At 41.3% G+C, this 23,428-nt stretch overlaps 1 protein-coding gene across 3 annotated transcripts in view; it reads right to left on the bottom strand.

Moving 5' to 3' along the window:
* Ndufaf2 (NADH:ubiquinone oxidoreductase complex assembly factor 2) overlaps positions 1 to 23,428 on the bottom strand; it is a 119,595-nt gene that overhangs the window by 36,033 nt on the left and 60,134 nt on the right. The window contains exons 2-4 of one of the 3 annotated variants that reach the window (XM_060385703.1): positions 16,952 to 17,041; positions 6,461 to 6,501; positions 1,342 to 1,410 (exon numbers count right to left, since the gene is read on the bottom strand). In XM_060385703.1, coding sequence (XP_060241686.1) covers positions 1,342 to 1,410; positions 6,461 to 6,501; positions 16,952 to 17,041 — 200 coding nt within the window. Of the gene's footprint in view, positions 1 to 1,341; positions 1,414 to 6,460; positions 6,502 to 16,951; positions 17,042 to 23,428 lie in introns of all 3 variants that reach the window. The other 2 variants (XM_060385702.1, XM_021632761.2) reach the window with 2 other exon arrangements.

Consider the following 23,428-nt stretch of genomic DNA (forward strand, 5'->3'; position numbering starts at 1 on the left):
AGCAAAGTCTTCCCTGACCTACTATAAATAAAGTTTTATAGGACACAACCGCAATCAGACATGCTGCCTACAACTGCCTCCACACTACAACTTCTTAGAGGCTTTAGCAGTAACTACCAAGTCTCCTCCAGGATGGTTTGGCTCACAGAGCTCAAGCTGAGGAAGTCTGCCGTTCCTCATGTGTAATACTACATGAGACTCACCCCTGCAATCCCAGGAGGCTGAGATGGAAAAACTGTTGAGAGTTCAACCTGGCTACCATGCAAGACCCTGCTTTTTTTTTTTAAGATTTATTTATTTACTTTGTCTACAGTGTTCTGCCAGCCTGTATACCTGCATGCCAGAAGAGGGCACCAGATCTCACTATAGTTGGTTGTGAGCCACCATGGTTGCTGGGAATTGAACTCAGGACTGTTGGAAGAACAGACTGTGCTCTTAAACTGCTGAGTCATCTCTCCAGCCCAAGAACCTGTCTTTCAAAGCTAAACAAAATCTTTTTCTTTTAAGTCAAATTGTGTAGCGCTAATACCATAAAAACATTTGTCTTGAAAAATACTATCACCCTTTCTTTCAAAGCAGCTACTTTATACATTTTACTTGATTCTGAATGCTGTTTCCAAGACTAGGGACAAAAGTGTCCTAGTTAAAGAACTCATAGCACATGGCTCTAACCCAGGGCTCACCTGCTGTTTATGGTCACAGCACAGGCCAAACCAGGATCCAAAAACTACCGAAGAGCTACAAAGCAGGCTCTGCTCTTGGGAATTTTGCAGCAGCCATGTGACACTGTATTATCACTCCTTCATTTTTTCAGATTTAAGCTTTGTGCACTAATCCTCAGAATTGGACATAGTCACTCCATCCTTGTTTCCCAACAGCCAACATTTGCAGATCAATATTCAATATTCACAGTATTTTGCATGAATACTTTTTAAACTAGTGACTTACACAGCATTCTAGGATTCCTTCTCTTTCTGCCCACGTTTTGTTTCTATTAGAGTTAATGAATGAATTCTATTTTCCACATGCTGACTTATAGGTGAGACTCATTTGGTAGGAACTGATATATTAAATTCTCTATGTATCTCCCCATTTGGAAAACCTTCTCTCCAGGCCTTTCTTACCTCCACACCATCTGGTCTAGCTGCTTTTGCGCTCTAGTGACTCTCTGCCCAGGCTGGAACCCTGTCTCCTGTTCTGTTGCCTTTGTTTGCCTTCCATAGCTTCCCGACAAAGGGTTTGTGGAAAATAATCCTGCAAGACCTCCCATGTTTGAAATGGCTTTTCAGCAGTCAGGCGTAAGCAGATGACGCTGGGTACACAATGCAGGCGAACACCTACCGAGAGCACCGCCTCTAGCTCCAGTGTTGCCAGCCATTTCCTTTTCTGTAGCCACCACTGTCCTGTGCCCTGCTTTACAGAAAATGCATTCAGGGTAAGATTCTAATTTTTCCATTAACAATTGCATTTATTTTCATTTTCCCCAAACTATTTGTGTGATGCAACTGTCCGACTCTTAAACAGCATTTTGTTCTTGTTTCACATCTCTGAGGACAGTAGTAAGGTTCTTAAGTCATTAGTTTTAGCCAAGTTGCTTTTTCCTGTAATTTGCTTATTTATGTAGGCTTCTGTCTTTCATATTAGCCCCTCCCCAGGTGATGAGTATCTATGTAAATCTGCTGCACAGGTCTATCTAGTACCATTATGAAGCTGGTTAATTCAGTTTCCTTTGCTGAGAGTTAGGTTGCTCTTGCTTGCTCAGAAAGAGTATGTTTTAGTCTCCTACCTGGGGCATGCTTGTTTGTTTGGGTTCTAGGAGTTAAGCCGTGAGAAAATTAGGATCTCCTCTCAGTGTGCATACTCATTTAAGCACTCTGTCCTCAACATTTATTTTTAATTTATTTATCGTCATCAGTATCATCATCATCGTTATTATTATTCTTGTTATAGTTTGTGTATATGGGTGGGTGTGCATGTGTCACAGGGTGTGTGTGGAGGTCAGAGACAATGTTCTTCCTTCCGTCTTAGGACGTGGGACTTGAACTCAGGTTGATACAACTCGCTTGTACGTGATGAGCCATCTTGCTACTAATCCAACTGCTCTGTCTTCAGAATGTTCTAGTTTCCTTGGATTTGTTCAGTAAACCATACCATAATTCTTGCACTGTTTTTTTCTTTTACGAAAACGAACTTGGAGTTTCCTGCTAGATGGAAAGGAAACCCTGCCTGTGTACACTATCTCAAAGACAATTTAGCAGCATCCTTTTCTACAGACTTAATATGGATACATGTTATTATTTAATACATGGCACAGGCCTCAACTATACCATTTATCCCTAACTATCCTTCATAGTGTTAGGTTTACCTATCTTAGTGGTTCATGACACTGACATGACAGGTCTAATGTCTGATGTAAAGTCTCCCAATTTAGATTTTCTGGTCATTTCCTCATGCTTATGTTAGGGTCATGCATTTTGGGAGAATATTTTATGAATGATGCCATATTCTCTGCCTCAGACAAGGAGGGACTCAAAAACTCAGTTCTGTACAGCTCAGCAAACCCATCTGGTTAGGGTTTTGCCTGCCAGATTTGTGTTAGGAAGGTTCAGTTCCCCTTATAATTAACAAGTGATTCGTGGGGCTATGCTTTCAGACCATGGAACCTGTTAAAGAATAGGAACGAAAGTTTTAGTATCTGGAGAGGACTCTTACCTGAATTGATGATGACTATGCTAGAAGAAAATGGCAACATCTAACTTTATTGTTTCCTCTACTAAATGGCTGGCAGAAAATCACATCTAAAAATTTTCAAATCAGTTCCTGGTTTTTAGCACCAGGTCACACATGTTCAGAGTTTCTGGACACTGCCAGCTCCCAAAGGTTTTGAGTTCCCTGTTTATGCTGGCTTACTCCTAGGCTTTCCTTCCTGACAGTTACCACTTGTCTGTGTGCTTTCTAGATACTAAAACAGAGTTGTTATCTTTGTCTTTTAAAATGCAACCTGTTGCTGTCATTTCCAGAAGACTTGTAAAAGTGAACTCCTATGTTTCACTTCCCAATTTAAGAATGCCCACTAGCTTTCTCTACTTCCAAGTTTACATCAATGACACACCAAGCGGAATCTTCTGTGATTTGCCTTTTTGTACAATTCCATGCTTTTTGAAATTTACCCATGTTCACACTTCAGTTCTGCTTCAGTCATTTTTAAGTAATGATGCTGGATCCTAGTATGTGAACATGCTGTAATATTCCACCACATTCCTAATAATGAGAGATTTGGTATAAGAGGGGGTGTCAACTTTTCATGAGAACACTTACTCCATCTCTGTAATTTAAGTCTTCAGGAAAGTAGGGCTACATATGCAAAATGTCAGACTTAGGACATTTCATTTCAGCAACTTGTAAAATGAGCCTAATAATACTGAGCACAGAGAACCCAATAAATATTGGTCTCTTGGAGACAACATTGAAATAGGCCTCAAGAATTCAGAAGCAATATTCCACTCTGAATGTTAAACTGCAAAATCAACATATTACAGGCCAGAGCAGAGGCAAGGATTGAAAACAGAAATCAGGCCAGGAGCAACTGACCATAATACAACTGCCGTACCCCGTACAAGAGGGCATTCCCTCAGAATGGGAAGCACAGAAGAGGAGGAGGAGACTCAGGAGACAAATGCTGGCAGACAATCCAGATAAACACTGTTCCCCAGAATGGAAGCCTTTACGGCACCTGGAAAGCTTCTCTTCCATCCAGAAGGTTAAGGTCCTGAATGGTACGGAGAGACACTAGGAACAACATACAGAGCTCAACCACCTGCACTGCTGTGGGGCAGACTCCATCAGTTGGGAGATGGACACAACAGGCAACGCTAAACAAGCACGGAGCAATTATGTGTTGATTTTACGTAATTCCCTTCATCTGAATACTAACGAAGCTCCTGTTCCCCAAACTCTGAGACTTCCCACTGCGACCATGCAATTCAGAGTCAAATAACCTTCAGCCTGGACAAAAATGAGTCTTTAGAGCTCTCAGCGGAGTCAAGATCATGGTCCAGTTGTGAGTGCTCCTACATGTTCCTGACCTTTCCTCGGGACAACAGTACCATGTCCAAGCGCTCTTCACCACCTTTCCCCGCTGCTCCTCGAACTCCATTTTCCTCTTCATGAAGCACATATTAAAAGAAGGCAGATTGCTAATAGTGCAGCTTTTTTACTGTCTGGAAACATATTACTGAATCACCATTCATTTTGTCAATAATTAGCAATAATCATGACCACTTCTCAAACGGAAAACTGTACTATGCTTCCAACTATTCTGTTAGTCTGAAAAGAACAATATTTTTAAACACTTTGCTACTAATGGTTTCTAATGTTCGGTAGAATCCAGAAGAGTCTGTGAACTGGAGCTACCTGGTACTGTGCTGGAGAGCAGGTGCGGAACCATACTGACATTCTATAACTGAGTATGAACCTCTTTGCAGACAGAGCAGGCAATGTTCAGCCTGGAAATATGTTTAGTTTTATAAGTTTAATCTATAATTTTTGGATGGAAGCCCAAGCTCACTTCTCAAGGTTGTCTATAAAAACCAACCTCAGAATAACAAACCAAGCTCTGTTAGTTGATGATGCTGCAAAAATGAAACAATGAATTTGAACACTAAATTCCAAGGGCCTGTTGAGGTGTCTGGGCCAGCGCACCTAAGATAGGAGTGACTAAGTCTGTGAGTTAAGAAGTTGAGGAGAAAAACATTCAGATGCTCCCTAGGATTTTAATGAGCCTTTAAGAAGAAATAAACAAAACTATAAGTAGGTATGCCTGTCAGCTGATGGCACTAGGAAGAAGCATTAAACCCGAGGGTTCAGGGAGCTCCTTTAAGGAGTGAGTAGAGCAGGGGACAATGTCAGGAAGGCTTCCACTGGTGTGGTGGTTTGGAGAGGTTTGACCCTCGAAGACTCTTGTGTTTGAATGCCTGGCCATATGGAATGGCACGATTAGGAGGTGTGGTCCTGCTGGGGGAAGTGTGTCACTGTGGGGGTGACCCCTGAGGGCCCCTGCACTCAAGCTCTGCTCAGTGCATAACAGTCTCCTCCTCCTTCAGATCATGAGAACTATGTCTTCCTGCACATTGTCATGCCTCCCACCATGATCACAATGGACTGGGCCTCGGAAACTGTAAGCCAGTCCCAATTAAATATTTTATGTATAAGACTTGCCTTGGTCATTGTCACAGCAATAAAACTCTAACTAAGTCAACTGGCTAGAGCACCCCGCGAAACTTACTAGAGACTGATCCCTTCATTCTTTAAGTTGGCCAAGAGAGAAAACAGTAACATTATAGTATTTGAGTTTATAACAAACTGCTAGGCTTCAAATATATACCACCTAAAAATTTAAAGAATGGTCTCCCCAAGGCTCAGCATGGCCACAAACTAGCCTTCCTCTTGTCCCAGCCTTTCGAGTGGCTAGTATTATAGGCATGTGGCTTAGAAAGTGGTTTGTTTTTCCTGTTAAAGTATGTCCTTTATATTTTTGATAAATTACATAAAATGTGTACTTATTTTAGTCATGTGGCCAAACCACCTTCTAAAATAGTCACATTTACGCTCATGGACCTCTCAGCCTTGGTGGAAGAAGATTGTTTTCACAGTGGCTGCAGTTATGGCAAAGATGCGGAATTTGCAGGTATTGAATACAAGAGACCGAGTATTCAGTCCTACATTGGACAACTTTACCAACACTTCCTCTCAACTCCAAGCTTCAGGGAATGCCATGGAAGAGGAGGAAGAATATAAGAGCCAGAGGATGGGAGATATGCTATAGAACGCTGTCCTTTGGACATGACCAAGAGATCACACTCACAAACTCACAGATGCGGTGCACTCCCATGCATGGGTGGGTGATGGGCTTCCCAGGTCCCACCCCCCAATGAGAAGCTACTGGCACTTGATGAAGGCTGAGGGAGGGAGAATCACTCTTTTCGGAGGTTTTTCCACTGGTAAGGTTCCCATGTCAACTGTCTGGACCCATATCCATGCACATATGGACAGTGCTAAAAGGACTCAGATGATCAGAAAAGATGAAAAACGAAGAGACATGAAGTTGAGAGGGGGTGTGATTGGAGGTGGACACGGGGTAGTTAGAGAAGTGGGAATGGTGATATAATCCTATTTCATTGAATGCATGTCTAAAGTTCTCAAGATAAAGAAAAATATAATTAAAAAATAAGAGGAAAACATGCATGCACTTTTATCATACAATTTTTTACCATGCAATGCTAATGCTAATTTATTGTGATTACATATTATTTACTTGAAATACTTGAGAATTATTTCTTACAGAGTAAAATTAATACTTTGAGATGTGTTATATTCTTCCCAAGAATTTTTGCATTTTTAACAGTACATGCTCTTAGCTGAAAAATACCGTGTTATTTGAATATTTTCCTTGTATTCTTACCTCCATAGTAGGTGGGGTCTTCCTTGTTCTTCTAATCCATGCTAGAAGGAAAAATAACAATTAAATGTCTGTTTTTCATAATTTATCTAAATTAATTAATGTAATTTGTTTGTACCGGGGTGCCTAACAGTATGTGTGGAGGCCTGAGTGGGTTCTGCCCTCCACTGTGTGGGTCCCGGGGACAGAACTCAGCTTGTCAAGCTCAGTGGTGCGAGCTTTCACCTGCTGAGCTATCTTGCTGTCCACACATAAACATGACTCCCCCACGCCTGTTAGATATTTCTGAACATCCTCGATGCGCTGTCAAACACAGGAGCTTTAGCCAGGAGGTGAGCAGACGAGATGTCTCATCCACTGCAGAGCGCACACCAGTGAAGTGGGGAACAGGAAATAATCACACACATGTATAAAGTCAGACAGTGATCCATGCTGTGGGAAAAAAAAAAGACTAGAATGTCAGGAGGGCAGTTTCCTATCTCCAAAATCACAGCTCCGAGTCATCTGAATCCAGTGTCCTCTATCTAAGGCATAAAGGCAAAGCACAGCAAAGTTCAAGGCAATGTCAAAATTACATTATTCTGAAATCTGAATTTGTAACTATCCAATTTATCAAGGACTCAGAAGCCTTCATTCTCATCTGCTGTAGTCAGTGACTCCCTTCTCTGGCTCCCTTCTCTTCACTTTAAGGCTCACCGGGGAGGCAAGTGACTGAGGTAGCACACAGAATGATTAAGCGCCTACTGGATAGACACTGTAACAAAGGGAAGGGGCGGAGCAGCTTACATGCTAAGCATATAAATTTATTCTTACTATACCATGCTTGTTCTATTTTGTTTTGTTTGAGACACTGTGTTGCTTTGGCTGGCATGCAACTGAACATGTAGACTAGGCTAGCCCTAAACTCAGAGATCTTCCTGCCTCTGCCTCCCGAGTGTAAGATTAAAGGTGTGTCACACCCAGCAAAGACCCAATAGCATCTGCTTGTCCTGTAAGGATCTGTAGGAGATTCAGAAAAAAACTGTGGGGAATGTATAGTCTTTAGAAAATAAGGAAAAAACCAGTGTTTTCTAATTTTAGTTGATTTGATCTTCTCTATAAAACTGTGAAGTTCCCCACTTTATAGGAAAATAAATAAATAAATAAAATTTCCAGGTTTGAAGATTAAGTAGTAACGGTGGGATTGAATCAGATCTGCTCCTTTTTCTGGCTCTAACACCTACCATGCTTTCCTAAGCCGTCTGTCAAAGCTTAGCAGCAAAGGGCACCAAAGGAGAAGGGCTAGCACAAGCCTTTTCAGAAAGGAAAAATCATCGGCCCCACTCCATACACCAGGGAACAGAGGCTCAGACAGATCGAGCAACATGCTCATGACTATATAATTAGTGAGGAGAGGGCTGGGAGCTAAATGTGATGAACTGGCTGGGCAGCAGTCAGCTGAGCAGACACCATAGTTCAAATCAGCTTTACCAAACGGCCATTTTCCCATACAAATAGCAGCTCTTGACCTACCTTTCTGCAAAGTCTAGTTCTGCACAGTGTGGGTGTGGAAGCGGAACATTCCGCTGCGGGCTGGAATTACTGGCCCTCGCTGTGCTCTCCTGCACTGCCGTGTGTACACGCACAAAAGGTTCCGTGTTCTGCATCCTCTACTCTGTTTCTGAACCCTTTTACTTTTTCTGCATTCTCTTTTTACTATCCTTAGTTCCTGTTCAGGCCATTTGAACCAAAACTTGCACAGCTTTTATATGACTAGGAGGTTGCGCAGGCCAGGGTGCACCAACAGGAGATTTATCTTTCCATGCCTTGAGAAAGTAGCCACTTGCTGACTACACGCCCTATATGTGCATAAATTCACTGTTAGAGTTCTTGCCCATTAGAAAAATTGGCTTAGTAGCATCAAAACTCCTCTATGCAGTCAAGGAAAAGAAGTGATTTACAATATTTTTCAGTTGCTTCTTAATGGCCAAGCAAGTTATTTATGTTTGTCAATTTTTTCCCCGAGGAAAGAGGTGTGATTGAAAAACATTCAACATAAGTCTTATACCTCTAAAAAGTTTAAATAAATCTTCAGCTTTAATTTACATTAAGAAAGTTAGTTCAGAACAATCAACTGGCAGGACAGTGTTCAGCAAATTTGAGACTCAAGCTAAATTCAGTCTTTACATCTTTGCGTGGCTTTTAAAAAATGTCAAAAGATGCATATTTCATGACATATGAAAATTATAAGTAACTTAAAATTTCAGTGTCTATAAATAAAATTTTATCGAAACACGGCCATACCAATTTGTATCTATGGTTACAGCAGCAGAATTGAGCAACTGTAATAGCCCAAGTGACCCACAAAGCCCAAAATACCATCTGGTCCTTTTCAGGAAATGTGTGCCAACCCCTGGGGCTGTCATTCAGTACAACCCACTCAGCAACAAGTAGATATCTGATGCAGACCACGACCATGACGCCTAAAGCAAACATCATGATTAGCTATTACATATTTTACTAATGGTCACTGTGTATTCTAGAATCTATAAATACATACCAGTGGGCATCAAATTGTGATGAGGAGAAAGTGCAAAGGCATAATGCATTATCATCATGAGAAAACACCACAAAATAACTTGTTTTACTGTTGAATCCACAAATCAGTGTTTTCAGATCCCTTCCAAGATTGGAAAAAGATGTTTTAATGAATGCAGAACATTAAAAAAAAAAAAAGTTAAGAAATTCTCCTGTAGTTTCCAGTACTTGGCAATTGAACCCAAGGGCCTTGCCCATGCCAGGCAAGCACTGTACCACCAAGCTACACTCCTACTACTCATTTTAAAAGGTTCTAATAAAGGTAAAGACACTGGGGGAAACTACTGGTTGTTTTACATCTTTAAATGTTAGTTTAAACATTCAAAAGAACATTTTATGACATAAAATTATACAGAATTAAAAATTTTTAGTTTTCATTTAAATATTTAAATAATATTTATTTATTTGAAAAATATTTAGTTCAAATCATAATTGTATTGAAACATGTGCATTTATTTGTTCAAAGTTTCTAATATCCCATTTATAAGCTTCAGAATTTAATAGAGCCCAGACGCTGAGTGTTGAGTGGCACCTAGTCACTGTCATAGTACCTTTTTCTCTAAGGAAGGACAGAGGGTGTCCCTAGGTGTCTTTTTAAATAATTATCTAACTATCTTGGCTTTAAATAGATTTGTAGCTGTGACTGCTGCAGTAAGCTTGTGTATTTATGATTCTTCAATATCCAGATACTGAAATATCTTGAGATGATGCCTGATGGCCCTACTGTTTGTTATGCATCCAGTAAAGACCACAGCTGGATATGCTCCATGTGATCCCTCATTTTGACAGACAGACCAACTTCCTCAGCTGCCATAAGTCACAAAGACATGTCCTGATGAGAGCCAACAAAAGGCAAGAAGAACAGGGAATGGAAAAAGCAATAATATTGAAGCATGATTTTTAAATCTCAAAACAATCTAAACAGAATCTCTATCCAATTATTAATCATAAAGTGATCTTACTATTGGTAAAATGTCTGTGAGCTGATTTCTGTACTGGTCTTCTTTATAATGTCACCATGGCTTGAAGAGAATTCTGTAAAAGGACTGGGCAGTGGGAGCCTTAAGGTCCTAGGGAGTCTTTCATCAGTGCTCATTTGCATTCTCATCACTATGCATGAAATACCTATTGGCACATACCAAGTATATTGAGTATAAAAATAAGCATGCAAATTAAGGCTCCCATTAATCACGTAAAGACCACAAGAATCAGGGAGAAGAATACTTCGGGAGGCCTATTTTCCTCAACTCTCTACAGGCATCAGGATCCTTCTAGAAACACTCCAACCGTCTATGGTGAATTAGATATCCTGCCACCAGGTTAGTAGGTGAACAAGATCAAAAGTATTTAAGAAGTTAACAACTGTTTGCACCAAAAATATCTTAATTTGGGAAGAGATGCTTACTTCATCTAAAAAAGAGACTTTGATAAGGCCTCATAATTAAAAAAGAAAGCAAGCAAACCAGCAAGAAAAAAAAATCTTCACCCCTTCTAAGTATTGGCACATCATTAAAATAACCAACCAACCAAACAAGCAAATAAAATAAAGGTACATCCCCCCCCCCCAAGTATGAGAAATTCTTCAAAAGACATATTGGGAAAAGAGTAGTTTTCTGGTAATTGAACTTTAAGTATATCTTACAGATATACAAGAATTATCTGGTGACCTTTAGGATTCAGGGTGGCTTCTCAAATATGCAGTAAAAACTTAAGCTTCATCCTAAAACTGCGAGGAACTGAATGCTGCCAATAATCACCCAGGTGGGAAGGCAGATCGTTGCCTGGCTGGCACCTTGATCACAGTGTCTCAAAAGATCCTCGCTAGAGAAGCCAGCTAAGCTGTCTGGGATCCTGACTCACAGAACCTCAGGGATGATAAACGCATGCTGTCTGGAGTAGCTGCACAGCAAAAAAGGAAACCAACTAGGCAGGCTGGTCAGTTTATTCTTATATTGCTCTGCCTTACTCCATTGCACGGAAACAGGACAATTTGTTTTAGCCACTTAGAACTCAGGTGCTGAAGCTTCCACAGAGAATTTGGAACCATTATTAGGTAGACAAACATATGTCTTTACATCTCCGGGTAAATATCTAGCAGGATTTCAAAGCTGAGGGGCAGGTGCATGTTCACATTTGCAAAGAACTGATAAGCTATTTTTCAAAGCTGTTGCACTATTTTATATTCCACCCAGCAATTTATAAAAGGTTGAGGGAATTTACAATGATGAGCTATGAGTTCAATTTTTTGAATTCTAACATTTCTCAGCAGTAAACTGTCTTGATAACAAAAAAAGGTTTACATTGTTTAATCTCTCAATCTTATTCTTGTTAAAGAAGTTTTAGGAATTCGAGGTTTATTGCATGTTGGTATCAATCAAGTCAGAATCGGCACATCAAGCTTTGAGAGCTAGGTGTGCAGAGAGTGTGTGTATATTCCTCTGGACACACGATGATGACATCACGTGTTATCCTCTAGCACTTTCCTCATTTTAAAATATCATTTACTTGCGTGTGTGCATGTACGTGGCATGTACATGAGTGTGTATGTGTGTTTGTGTGTGTGTGCATGTGCGTAGTGATTTGGGATTAAAGGCAGAATCTTGCACATGCAAGGCAAGTGACCCATCGCCGAGCTGTATTGCCCAGCCCCCCCTTTTATTTGTATTTGGCACAGGTCTCTTTAAGTGGTGCAGCCTGGCCAGAATCACAGTCTTCCTGATGAGACTCCCCAGTGGCTGGGTTTATAGGTCCACACCACCATATCCAGCTCATTTTTGATATATTGCAGGGTTAGGATGGCGACACTCAGTCACTGATTTCTGTGTTTGTGTTGATGTGTGATCCTGTTCTGTGGAATTATCTCTTTATTGTTTCTGTCAGGATTTGTAAACAAGATAAACTGGGCTTCATAAAACTAGTACTGGCTACATTTTTAGGAAGAATGTGTGATCAAAAGTGAGGGGGAAATGCCCTTCTTTAACTACTCTGTAGAGTGTTCTCTAAATGCCAATTAGGTAAAACTGTTCCATATAATTGTCTTTTCTATCATTCTGATAAGCTCTGCCTTTCATGAGGTCCTTTTAGACTTAAATTTATTTTAGTTATTTATAGTTAAGTTTAAAACTAAAGATGTTTGTAGATGTTCAGAGCGCCATTTTGCAAAATAACAAAAAGATAGAAGCAACTCAAGTATCTGCCTTTAAATGAATGAATAAACTGTGTGACTATGTACAATGGAATCCACAACTCACCCTGGGAAGGGAACAGAACTCTGATATGTGTTATGCTGTAGATAACCATGAGCATGTTGTGCTACGTGAAGTAAGTAAGCCAAACGTAAAAAGGACAAGGACAATATGATTCTACTTATACGATCTATCCAGAATAGTCAAACATATCACAAAAAACCGTACCATGGTGGTTGCTTTTTAAGGGAGGGAGTTTCAGTTTGGCATAATGAAGACTGTTCTGGAGATAAACAGTGCTGGAGTGGAGATGAACAACTTGAGCTACAGTCTGAATTACATAATGTCTGCAATGAACACTTAAAATATGAACACAAAGAGAATAAGCATAATAGCAATCTTAATATATGTGAAGTGTTGAGCTAGGCACTGAAAACGCAGTGATGAGCAAGCTGGGAGTCTACCCAAAAGAACCTTCAAGTCCAGGAGAAGGAGGGAGAAAAGTAAAACAGGAGATCTGCTAGGGTGTGTTAAGTGTTGCATGGAAGGCAGGAAGTGAGTGAAAACAAAAGGAATGCTTCATCTGGTTCTTGGGATTATTTCAGAGTAGGATCAGATTAGAATTCCAAAGAGAATCAGCATCTGCCCCAAACCTGAAGGGAAAGCAGGTGCTGGCCGAGTTATTAAAGAGGAATGTTAGATATAATATTACATATCAGAATAAAATATAATTACTACAATGTAATGAGTGACAGAGCTTCAGCTGTAGCTCAGTGCCGCAGCCCTTGCCTAGCATGTCCAAGGTCCTATGGTCAATCCCTGGATCAGCAACAGGAAAACAAAAAGTCATGGACTCAAAAGACAGATTATCTGAATTCAAATCTTGCAGCAGCTGCTAGTTTTGGGAAGGTTTTAAGCATTCTGACTCACTAGGAGGAACCAGGAGCTTGCACAGCTTCTCGCTGCTTCATCTATCTACACGTCAGGTTCCCAGGATCCCTTCCGATAGAATTTCCAGGTGCTTCCACCTATGGCCCAGGGCTTGTACACCTTCCTTCTTAGGGTCTTTCAGCTGATAGGTGTTTTCTCTGGGATTGGGTCTTTCCCATTGTTGGACTTCAGACCTGGGACAAGTAGCTGAGGTGCCTTTTTTTTTCTTTTGTGGTTTTTTTTTATTATCATTTATTATAATTTATTCAATTTGTATCCCAGGTGTGGCCGTCTCCCTCTTCTCCTCCCAACCCCACCCTCTCTCCCTCTTCTTCCCTTATGACCCTCCCCTAGTCCACTGATAGGGGAGGTCTTCCTCCCTTTCTATCTGATCCTAGTCTGTCAGGTCTCATCAGGACCTACTGAATTGTCTTCTTCTATAGCCTGGCAAGGCTGCATCCCTAGGGGGAGGTAGATCTGAGAGCCTGCCACTAAGTTCATATCAGAGAGAGTCCCTGCTCCCCTTACTAGGGACCCCACTTGAAGAAAGCACTTGGAACACAATACTGAGAAAGACTGTGGGCCACTGAGCCAGTCAGGGCACCTGTGCACACGCCTTTTGAACCAAGGCCAACCTGACCTTTTCTTTCTACATTCCTCTCTCTCTCCCTGTTGGTGCCTGCTCTTTTCTGTCTCCCTCTGTATGGCAACTTCTCTGGCGCCCTTCTTTGGGACCAGTGAACCCTACAAGAGCTGCTCCCAATCAACCTGCATTTATATACTTTAACTTGTCGTGAATTGGCTCATTTTACCACAGAAACATGACTTATCACCCATCAGTACTGAAACGTTCTCCCATTTCTCCTGTTTCCAAAACAGCCATCATAAACCCTTCTCTTTACCCTGCTTTCCTCTCCAGGTCTCACTACTTAATTTACCTTACAAACTCCTCAAGACACCACCTCTACTTATCTCCTTCAAATCTCTCTTTTTTTCTCAGGCTCCATCAGGCTACTGAACTTTTTTTTTTTTTTTTTTTTTTGGTGGGAGGGGCTGTCTGATCTTAATGCAAAAGGTTAATTTTCAGGTTTCCTGTGACACCTGCTGATCACGTCTTTCTTCCTGAGACTGGGTTCCAGAATGTGAAGTTTTAAACTTTCCTGATTTTCTTGTTGCTCCTCTTGTCTCCACAGTTCTAAACTTGAGGGACACAGGGCCTTTCATACTTACACTCACCGCTTCTGTGATTTCACCTGGCCTTACAGACTTAGGCAGAATCTGTTTGTTGGAAACTACATTTTTATTTCCAACCCAGACATTTCCACTGAATTGACTGACAATTTACCATTTCTAATTGGATGTTAAATGGGCACCTCATATTACCATTTCCTAAACTGGCTTCACTTCCCTCCTGGTCTGTTGTTTCCTGCTACAGTTAACACTACTTCATTTTCTCTGGGTGAGACCAGAAGGCTTAGGCATCGTACCTCCTCTTCTCACACTCTCTGTGTCCAATGTGCCATTAGTTCTATGTTTATACGGTTTCAGAACGCATGAACTCCTCCCATTCCTACTGTTAATCTGGTCTAAGTCACAGTTATTCTTTGCCTTAGGTATTAGAAAACATCCTGCTCCATGTTTTGATCATCATCCCCAGTTCTTCCAAATGAGCAGCCAGAGTGATCCTTGATCCTTCTCACTCTAACTCGGCATGTGGCTACTCCTCACACTTCTCACTGGCTTCCAATCTCACTGCAAGTAAAGGCGGAGGCACCTACAATAGGCCACTCTGCTGCCCACCAGATCAAGCATTCTCTGGACACTAAACTTATCTCCCCTTGCTTTCTCCAGGTTTACTCCAGTCAGCCTGGCTTCCTCGATATTCGTGTTTGCCTCAGGCCTTTGTACTTACTTTAGTAATGCTCGTTTCTGGGTAGAGACAGATCTTTCTTCAGTCTTTATGCAAAAAAAAAAAAAAAAAAAAAGACCTTCTCAGAAAGGTTCTTCTGAATACTAATTAAGAGTGTAAAACCTTTCGAAGTACTCTATTTGTCCCTCATCTGTTTTATTTCCTGTGGTCATTAGCATATTACGTAGTTTAGTGCTTAATCTAACTTATCTTTCTTCACTCCAGAATGTATGGCTTTTAGGAAGTCAATAGTTTCCTAGATAAATGAATGAAAGTCGCACTATTTAATTCTTCTTGTATGAGAACAGGCAACTGGTAGGTACGAGTGCTTTGAAATTATCAATTAAAAATGCCAACTTTTATTCCCCCAGACTGAAGACAGGTGTCAGTGCTTGGGGCTGACCTCAACTCTTCACCCGTTGCTGCTTCCCTAAATGTGCTGTCATACACGACTGTTAACAGTTTCATGACACAAGAACATAGTTTTTGTACTTAAGTGATGTGTGCCACTGTGTTTGTGTTTCAGTGTTTGGCTGATGCTTATTTTCAGAGAATATGGCCATGGGGAGAGTATGCTAAATTACTAGATCAGGACAGGGTCACAGAGAATACTAAAACTTCATTCCAATTCCCCAAAAGTCTCAGACTAAAAAAATGAGCCATTACCTATTTGCTTATTTATAACTTAATTTATTTCTGTAAACATTTTAATTCCATACTATTATTGGGGAAAATGACAAAAATAGGCTCATATGGAGGTACAGGCACTACTTGAGATTTGCACATGTAGACAGTCTGGGAAAATAAGCTCAACTGCTCCTTCTAGAAGTTGCCAACTTAAGAGACTGCATTTCAGAAAAAAACAAGCTCTGTTATCTCCTCACACATAGCTCTTTTCTCATAGTTCTAGTGTCCTCACGGTCATTGAGCAGAAATGGATGTTATTACTGAAGTGCTGCCATAGCAGAACATAATGCTTACGGCTACCACACAGAAGAGCCCTTCCTATGTGCCGGGGCCTGTGCCGGAAACTGGTAAGGAAAGGAGACATTCTGAGAAGTTTATGAGGTCCTATCAAGAACTCATGAAGAAGTTATGCTGGGAACTGGAGAGCTGCCTCAAGTCTAGATAGTACTCAGTCGCTCACACTTCTCTTTGCAAGCTGCACTCAATTTTCTTCTTGGTAGAGTGCCCTTTTCAGGAATGCAAAGCTCCAATTCTAGAATGAGAGGACTACGTGCAATCTACCAAATCTGGTATAATGTTCCATCAAGGAGAGACAATCTGCTGCACTTTTACCTCCTGATCTTGAATATGAAAAATGTTGTTTGGAGACGCAGTCTCAGACTATAGGCCAGACTGGCCTGATAATCACTGTGTAGAACAAGCTGGCCTCAAGCATGAGGAAATTCTCCTGAGTCAGCTCCAAAAGGCTACGATCACAGTTAAGGCTACGTGTGCAGCTTTTTTATCTCGACTAGGGGTCAATCATCTACCATTCTTTTTAAAAGAAGTCACTTAAGAGGGTCCTTGCTAGTTAGATACGTACTCTAAATAGTCTCTAACGTGAGTGTTCTCCACTAGGTATAAGGAGAAAATGAAGCCTCAAAATACGGTACTTTCCCAAGTTCAGGAGTTACTGAGTGCTGAGGGTGGGGGCACGCATGGGTGTAGTCCTTGACTCTTCCGCGGCAGGAGCTTGACCTGCTTGCATCACCCTAACCCCAGTCTTGCCGGCGCATCACGACTTTTACAAAGTTCAAGTAAATGCAATGTTCTACAAACAAAGCTGTGAGAGCGTTTCCGTGGAGAAGTAACTCTATGTGCTCTTCCTAACGGTGCAGATCATAAATGGTTGGCCTTTCAGAACCCCCCACTGGAGGGGACACTTACCTTCCCACTCTGTGGGGATGTCTCCTGCTTCATAGTCCACTTCTTTTTTGTTTGCTGCTTCCACAAATCTTTTCTCTCGAATAGTCTGCCCTGTAAGATCAAATGAACATTTGACAACAGCCTACACTCCTATGGTTGTGACAGGTTATATCTTCTATTTTGATCATCACACAACACTTTCTATGGTAAAATCATTAAATTATTAGAAAAATAATACATTTTGCTTTGAATTATATGCCAGAAAAGGCAGTTCCAAACTACTGCAAATTTTAAACACTTTCTAGCACTGTAGGCAAAATTTGCATAGGACAAATCTACATTCTATTTATTAAGAGTGCAACCAATTAATCCTGCAGGACACTAATAACTAATAAAAAATAATGAAGTGTTTGACTTCTAAAACCCACAGGTGTCAGCAGCTTCTGTGACTGTCCAAGGGAATTAATATCCACATCCCTGATTAAGTAACAGAGCACAAGAGCATGCTGCCATTCTGTCCCCATAGCATATGGGGTTGGATTCTGTGGTCCTATCTCTTGGATTAGGATTCTGTGACCCACTTGAGTCACTATCTCAGGGGAATGTAAGGACAAGGGACAAAAATCTGTCGAGTCTCAGATAAGGCACACTAGGTAAGTCTCCAGGTTTAGAACTCTTTGTGCTCTACAGTCTCCTCTCCTTAGCTATGCCTACAGTGGAAGTGGACCAGTGTCAGTGTTCAGTGTAGAGGTAGGAGTACAGAAAGTAAAGAGAAACACAGAGAAGAGCTCCAGGCAGTTTCCCTTGATGGACACAGGGAGGTCATGAGTCAGCGCAGGGAACCAAAGTCAACAACTCATTACAAAGATCAAGATCACAGACCCTATCAAGGAGGCATGCCCGTGGAGGCCAGAAGCCCACTCTGTCTGACTCCGACACTACCCAGCACCCTTCGTTTGTTTATTTTGTCTGGAGCTCATTTATTTGGTGAGATGCTGACCAATGATCTCCACAGATCTGTCTTCTCAGAACTGGGATTACATATGTGCAACCACAAATGGGGCTTTTACTTGAGTGGTGGGGACCCAAGCTCATGATTATGGGCAAGCATTTTACCCACTGAGCTGCTGCCAAAGACCCCAAGATGCATACAAATACAATGGGTTACTATAAACTATGCTTGCACAATCACTTATTAAATGTTTGAGAATCAGGATACTATGGTTTGAGGTAGTCATTATCTAAAACTAAGATACAAGTTATGTTCATCTAACAGCAGCTGAATAAAGGAAAACATTCATCTAAAATACAGAACAGAATATGTGTGGCCTATGAGCTTTAGAGTGTACCTGGGTAAGTTTAGCACAGGAGGACAGAGAGGTCTAGAATTCCCAGGAGCACCACAAAAGAATATTTGCTATAGGCATATCTGTGACAGAAAAGTTAGTTACCCTTTCATTCCTGTTTTTCTTTTCCATCTATAAATTTCGTCTAAGGTCTTCAAATAATTTGAAAACAGCTACTTGCATATGGATGGAAAAACAGGGAGAGTAATTAATGAGCATCCTTATTCTTTTTCACTTTGATTTGTCTGTATGTAAATGCAGTGTGTACGTGTGGTAGTGGGGGATGTGCGTGTATGTGCATGTGTCTGCATGTGCCAGCAGAGGCCAGAGGAGGGTACTGGGCACCTTATTCCTTTAAAGCAAGGTCTCTCCCTGAACCTGGAGCCTGTCATGGTTTGGGCTGGAAGCCTGAAAGTCCCTGTGACTCTCCATTTCTGCCCCTTTCAGTGCTACGGCGACAGGCATGTGTGGGACAGCGGATGGCTTATGATGTAGGTGCTGGGATCCAAACTACAGCAAGCACTCTTGTCTGAAAAGCCATTACTGCAGCTCCTTATGAGCTACTTTAGTTCCTTGTAATTGTGGAATAAACCTTTGTTTAGGAATAGCTGACATCAAAGATTTACTTAAAACATACATATCTTTATAAGTATAGAATAAAACTATTAATTTATTGAATAAATTCTTTGTAATTATATTTTTCCTTCAAAAACTCCACTATTGCTATAAAACTCCACTCTTAGGAATATACCCTACTTGAGTGATTTTTATGAATTGGGAATGAAATTTATGCTTCTCATTGAGTAAGAATTTATGCACAAACTACACTTACTAATACACGTTTTCACACAGTATTTGTGAAGACACCTACTTACAGTAAAAAGCAGCTTCTAATAATAGCTCAAGAAAGCATTTATGTTTAGAACTAATAGACCTAATATAACAGTCAAAAAAGTTTATTCAACGGCCACAAATGAAACAATGCACTGTTGTCTTAGCTAATAGTAAACAATCTTAAACTCAGTTGAAGGGGCCACATCAAAAGCTTGCATTCAGGCCTACTACAATGGCCAAAGGGCAAAAAGAGACAACAGTATGTTAGCAAACATAAAAAGTTTTAAAGCTAGTTGCCGCTGAACCAACTGCCGTCGGACAATAACAAGTTCCTATTCCTTTGTTTAGAAAATTATGGAACCCATTTGGAAGGAAGGAAGGGAGGGAGGGAGGGAGGGAGGGAGGGAGGGAGGGAGGGAGGGAGGGAGGGAGGTTGGGAAAAAGGATGTGTGGGAAGGAGGGAGGGAGGAAGGGAGGGGTGAGTTGGATCTGAGGTGGGCATAGTGTAGATTCAGGGGCTCAGGGGGAATACAAATTGCAGCTGTTCTCTGGAGCTTCTGGACTAGGTTATAGGGACCCAGAGATGAAAACAGGACTTCAGAGCAGAAAGTCCTGAACCCACAGTCATTTCCTGTGTTCTTTTCCCTGTTTTTGAGTCCCAACCCTACCATCCAATATCATTTTTGCCACATTTTGTCAGACTGTATACTATTCTAACCAATAGTCTCCACTGAGTTGACTTTTCTTTAGGGTCACTTTTACCTTTTCCTAAAAGATCCCCATCCACATGCTTGTTGTTTCTGTCAGCTCATAAACAGATTAAAACAGATACAGATGTTTTAGTCCAAAGAATCATTCAGAACTTAACATACTCCAGTATGGGTAACATACTAGAGAACACACTGGTCTGTTAGACCGGTCAGTAACATATGAGGGTACAGGAGCCAGTATAACAAGGCTGGGGTGTCTGTGGATATGTCTGTGGATATCCACATCTTGTGTGCACTGTGTTTCCTCTTCATTTCGTAACATCCTGTTATGCATAACCATCTTATGACAGGTCTAAAGGAGGTATAGTCCTAATATGACCAGGTTTTTCTTTTTTAAGACTTATTATTTATATAGTATTCTGCCTGCATGTGTGGCTGTATGACAGAAGAAGGTACCCGATCTCCCTAGAGATGGTGATAAGCCACCATGTGATTGCTAGAAATTGAACTCAAGCTCTTTGGAAGAACAGCCAGTGTTCTTAACCTCTTAGCCATCTTTCCCGGCCCTGTGACCAGGTTTTAAAAGAGAATATAAAACTAATATTTATGGTATGTTTACCTTGTGCCAGGCACTGAGATAAGTTTTACCTTTTAAAGTTAGCATACACAGTACTGGGTTTTATTATAGCATTTTCCTGTACACATATATATCATGCTTTGGTCACCATGTGGCTGCTGGGCGCCAGCCTAGGCCTTTACCAGCTGACCTATCTCACTGGCCTGGTTCTGTCTCTTGGGGCACAGTCTTGTGTACCACATAGGCTGGCTTCAAACTCACTACGTTGGCAAGGATAACCTTGAGCTTTTGACCCTCCTGCTTCCACCTCCTCACTACCAAGTGGGCCATATCCAGCCCTTTGTTCTTAGTCATCTCCTTCACACCTCTTCCCTTTCTTTCTGCTTCCCTCTGGCTGGTCCCCTATTTTCCCCCATACAGTCCCCACTTCTGCTTCCATGTTCTACCTCTCCCTAACCCCTGCTCAATTCCCTTCCTTAAGAGAGCTTCCTTCCCTCTCCTGACTGCTTTTTTACTTTTCTTACTTACACATGAAAGAGGGCGAGCGACTGAGAGAGGGAAAGAGACGGAGAGAGAATGTGGTGCTTGTCCAAATGTCCCTCATTTTGCTTAAAACAATCTCTAGTCCGGTTGTTTTTTTCTGTAATGTTATGTTTCATCTGCCTTTATAGCTGAGCAAGCGTCTCCTAAGTATATTTACCATCTTTTCTTTGTCATTTCGCCTAGGGATTGATATGAGGATGGTCCCATTTCTTAGCTATCCTTAATAGTGGGGCAGTAAACACAAGTGCGCCAATGTTTCTGTGGCGTGCTGACCAGGATGCTGGGCTTTCATGTAGTAGTACTATTTTTAGCTCTTTGACCAGACTCCACTTGGCCACACCACTTTACACTCCCATTAGCAGAGTATAAGGTTTCCTCTTAACCCACATTTTGCCAGCATTTCTGTCATGTGTTTTCTTGATGACAGCTACTGTGACTGGGGTGAGATGGAAGATGAAAAGAGTTTGCATTTCATTTCCCTGTCATTTGAGGCCAATAAACACCTTTTCAAAGATTTAGTGGTTCTTGTAGGTCTTCTGTGGGGAACTATCAGGTCAGTTCATTAACCTAGTTATCGACTGAATGATCTCTATGGAGGGACTTGATCTTTTCTTTATATGTTCTTGATATTAGTCTCTTATTCATTTCCCATCTGCAAGCTGTCCCTTCACTCTGGTGGTTGTTTCCTGTGCTGTGAGAAAGTGTTTACTTTTGTTCAGTCCCATTTGCCAGTTCTTGGGACCGTCACTGTGCACAGTCTTTTTAAAGTCCTCACTCGGCAAGCCTCTCTCTTGAAGGGCTTTGCCGACATTAGCAATCCCAGAGCTTCAGCTCCACACTCACGTCTTTACACTGTCCTCTCAAACACTACAGCTCCAGAAGGCCCCATTACTTCAGCTTATAAACAAACTGAGGCCTGCAAGAACTTCATTCATTAACTCCAAGTGAAACACCAGCAAACAGGCTCCAGGAAGGAATGTATGTCTTCTGGTGCCAGCCCGTCACTGAACTTTAACGTATCTATAAATGTTCTTCTGTAGACATGCAAGTCTCCAGTAGTAATGCATAAGAGCTAAGCAAAAGTAGTGGCTACCTCTACAACAATTAAAAATGAAACCCCACTACCCTTTACTAGCATATTTTAAGAATGTAGAAAACATCCCTTAAGTCAGTTAAGACAGTAATGTCAATAATCACTCAACACTCAGTATAAACATTCATTGCCGAAAGTCTTGAAAATGCAGGCATTGTTGGAAAATAAAATCCAGCTAAAATCCCATCACCTGAAATAGCTTATTACTAACACTTAATAGACTATTTACAGACACACACACAGCCAGACCTATACACATACATGTGCTGACAAGGGTACATTCAGACATAAGTTTTCTGTTTGAGAAAATATAAAAATTCTTATGTCATTTTCCCTACCTTAAAAAAAATCCATATCCAGTTTCTGAGTATGTTTTGACATTTTGATGGAAAGAAAGCTCCCGTGTAACTGTTAAGTTTTCCCTTCTGTTGTATTTTAAATGTGAAGATAAAAATAAAACTCACTGCTTTAAGAATAAGCAATCAAATCCACATGCCGAGTTCCAGACCCATGACTTGTGAACACTGTGCAGGAGCCTCCTTTCCTGGATACGGCAGCTACCACCCCTTATCAAAGACGCCTCTCTTTACAGCGACTGGAGACCATCCCAGAAAACCATGACTGGAGACAATGCAGAGGACGTTTCACGATGAGGCCAACTCTCTGCGCACACCTGCCTCCCAGCTCCTGCATCTGTGGCTCAGGGAATATGGCAGAAGACGGGGTGACGCACTGCAACACCCATAACCCAGTGTCCAAGTTCCCTTCCTGCTGCTGTGAGGGGCCACGACAGAGGCAAGTACCTCTTCCAACAAGGCCACATCTGCTAATCCTTCTCAAACAAGTCTACCAGCTGGGAGCCAAGACTTTAAACATACGAGCCTATGGGAAACATTCTCACTCAAACCACCCTAACTGGAAAGTCTGCTGTGAAAGTTTCTCCTTGCACAAGCCAAGACTGGAACGATGGCAGTATCAGCAGACATGCTTATGTAGACGTGAAGAAATTTCACAGGGTCCTATCTGTAGACAAAGAACTACAGGCAGCTAATAACTACTGGGAGAAGGAGAAATAATCTTCCCCAGAGATGAGCCCTCTTATTGGTTGTCCAATGCAGAGTGGTCAGCCTTGAAACCATATGCAAACAAAGAACAAAAACGGACTCAGTAGGTTGTATTCACACATAGTTGTGCAGATGCACACATACATACACATATACATGTATGTGAAAATAATAAGACAAAGAGACTATGAATTTGTGAGTGGAGAAACAAGGGATGGGCTCAAGGGAACGTAGGTAGGAGTGCTTGAGGGGGAAAAGAGAGGAGGAAACTGACATAACACTATTTCAGTTGGAAATGTATTTATAAAACAATGCCAATAAAATAAGTTAA

This window comes from Meriones unguiculatus, chromosome 6, assembly GCF_030254825.1.
Source record: "Meriones unguiculatus strain TT.TT164.6M chromosome 6, Bangor_MerUng_6.1, whole genome shotgun sequence".
Taxonomy (NCBI): domain Eukaryota; kingdom Metazoa; phylum Chordata; class Mammalia; order Rodentia; family Muridae; genus Meriones; species Meriones unguiculatus.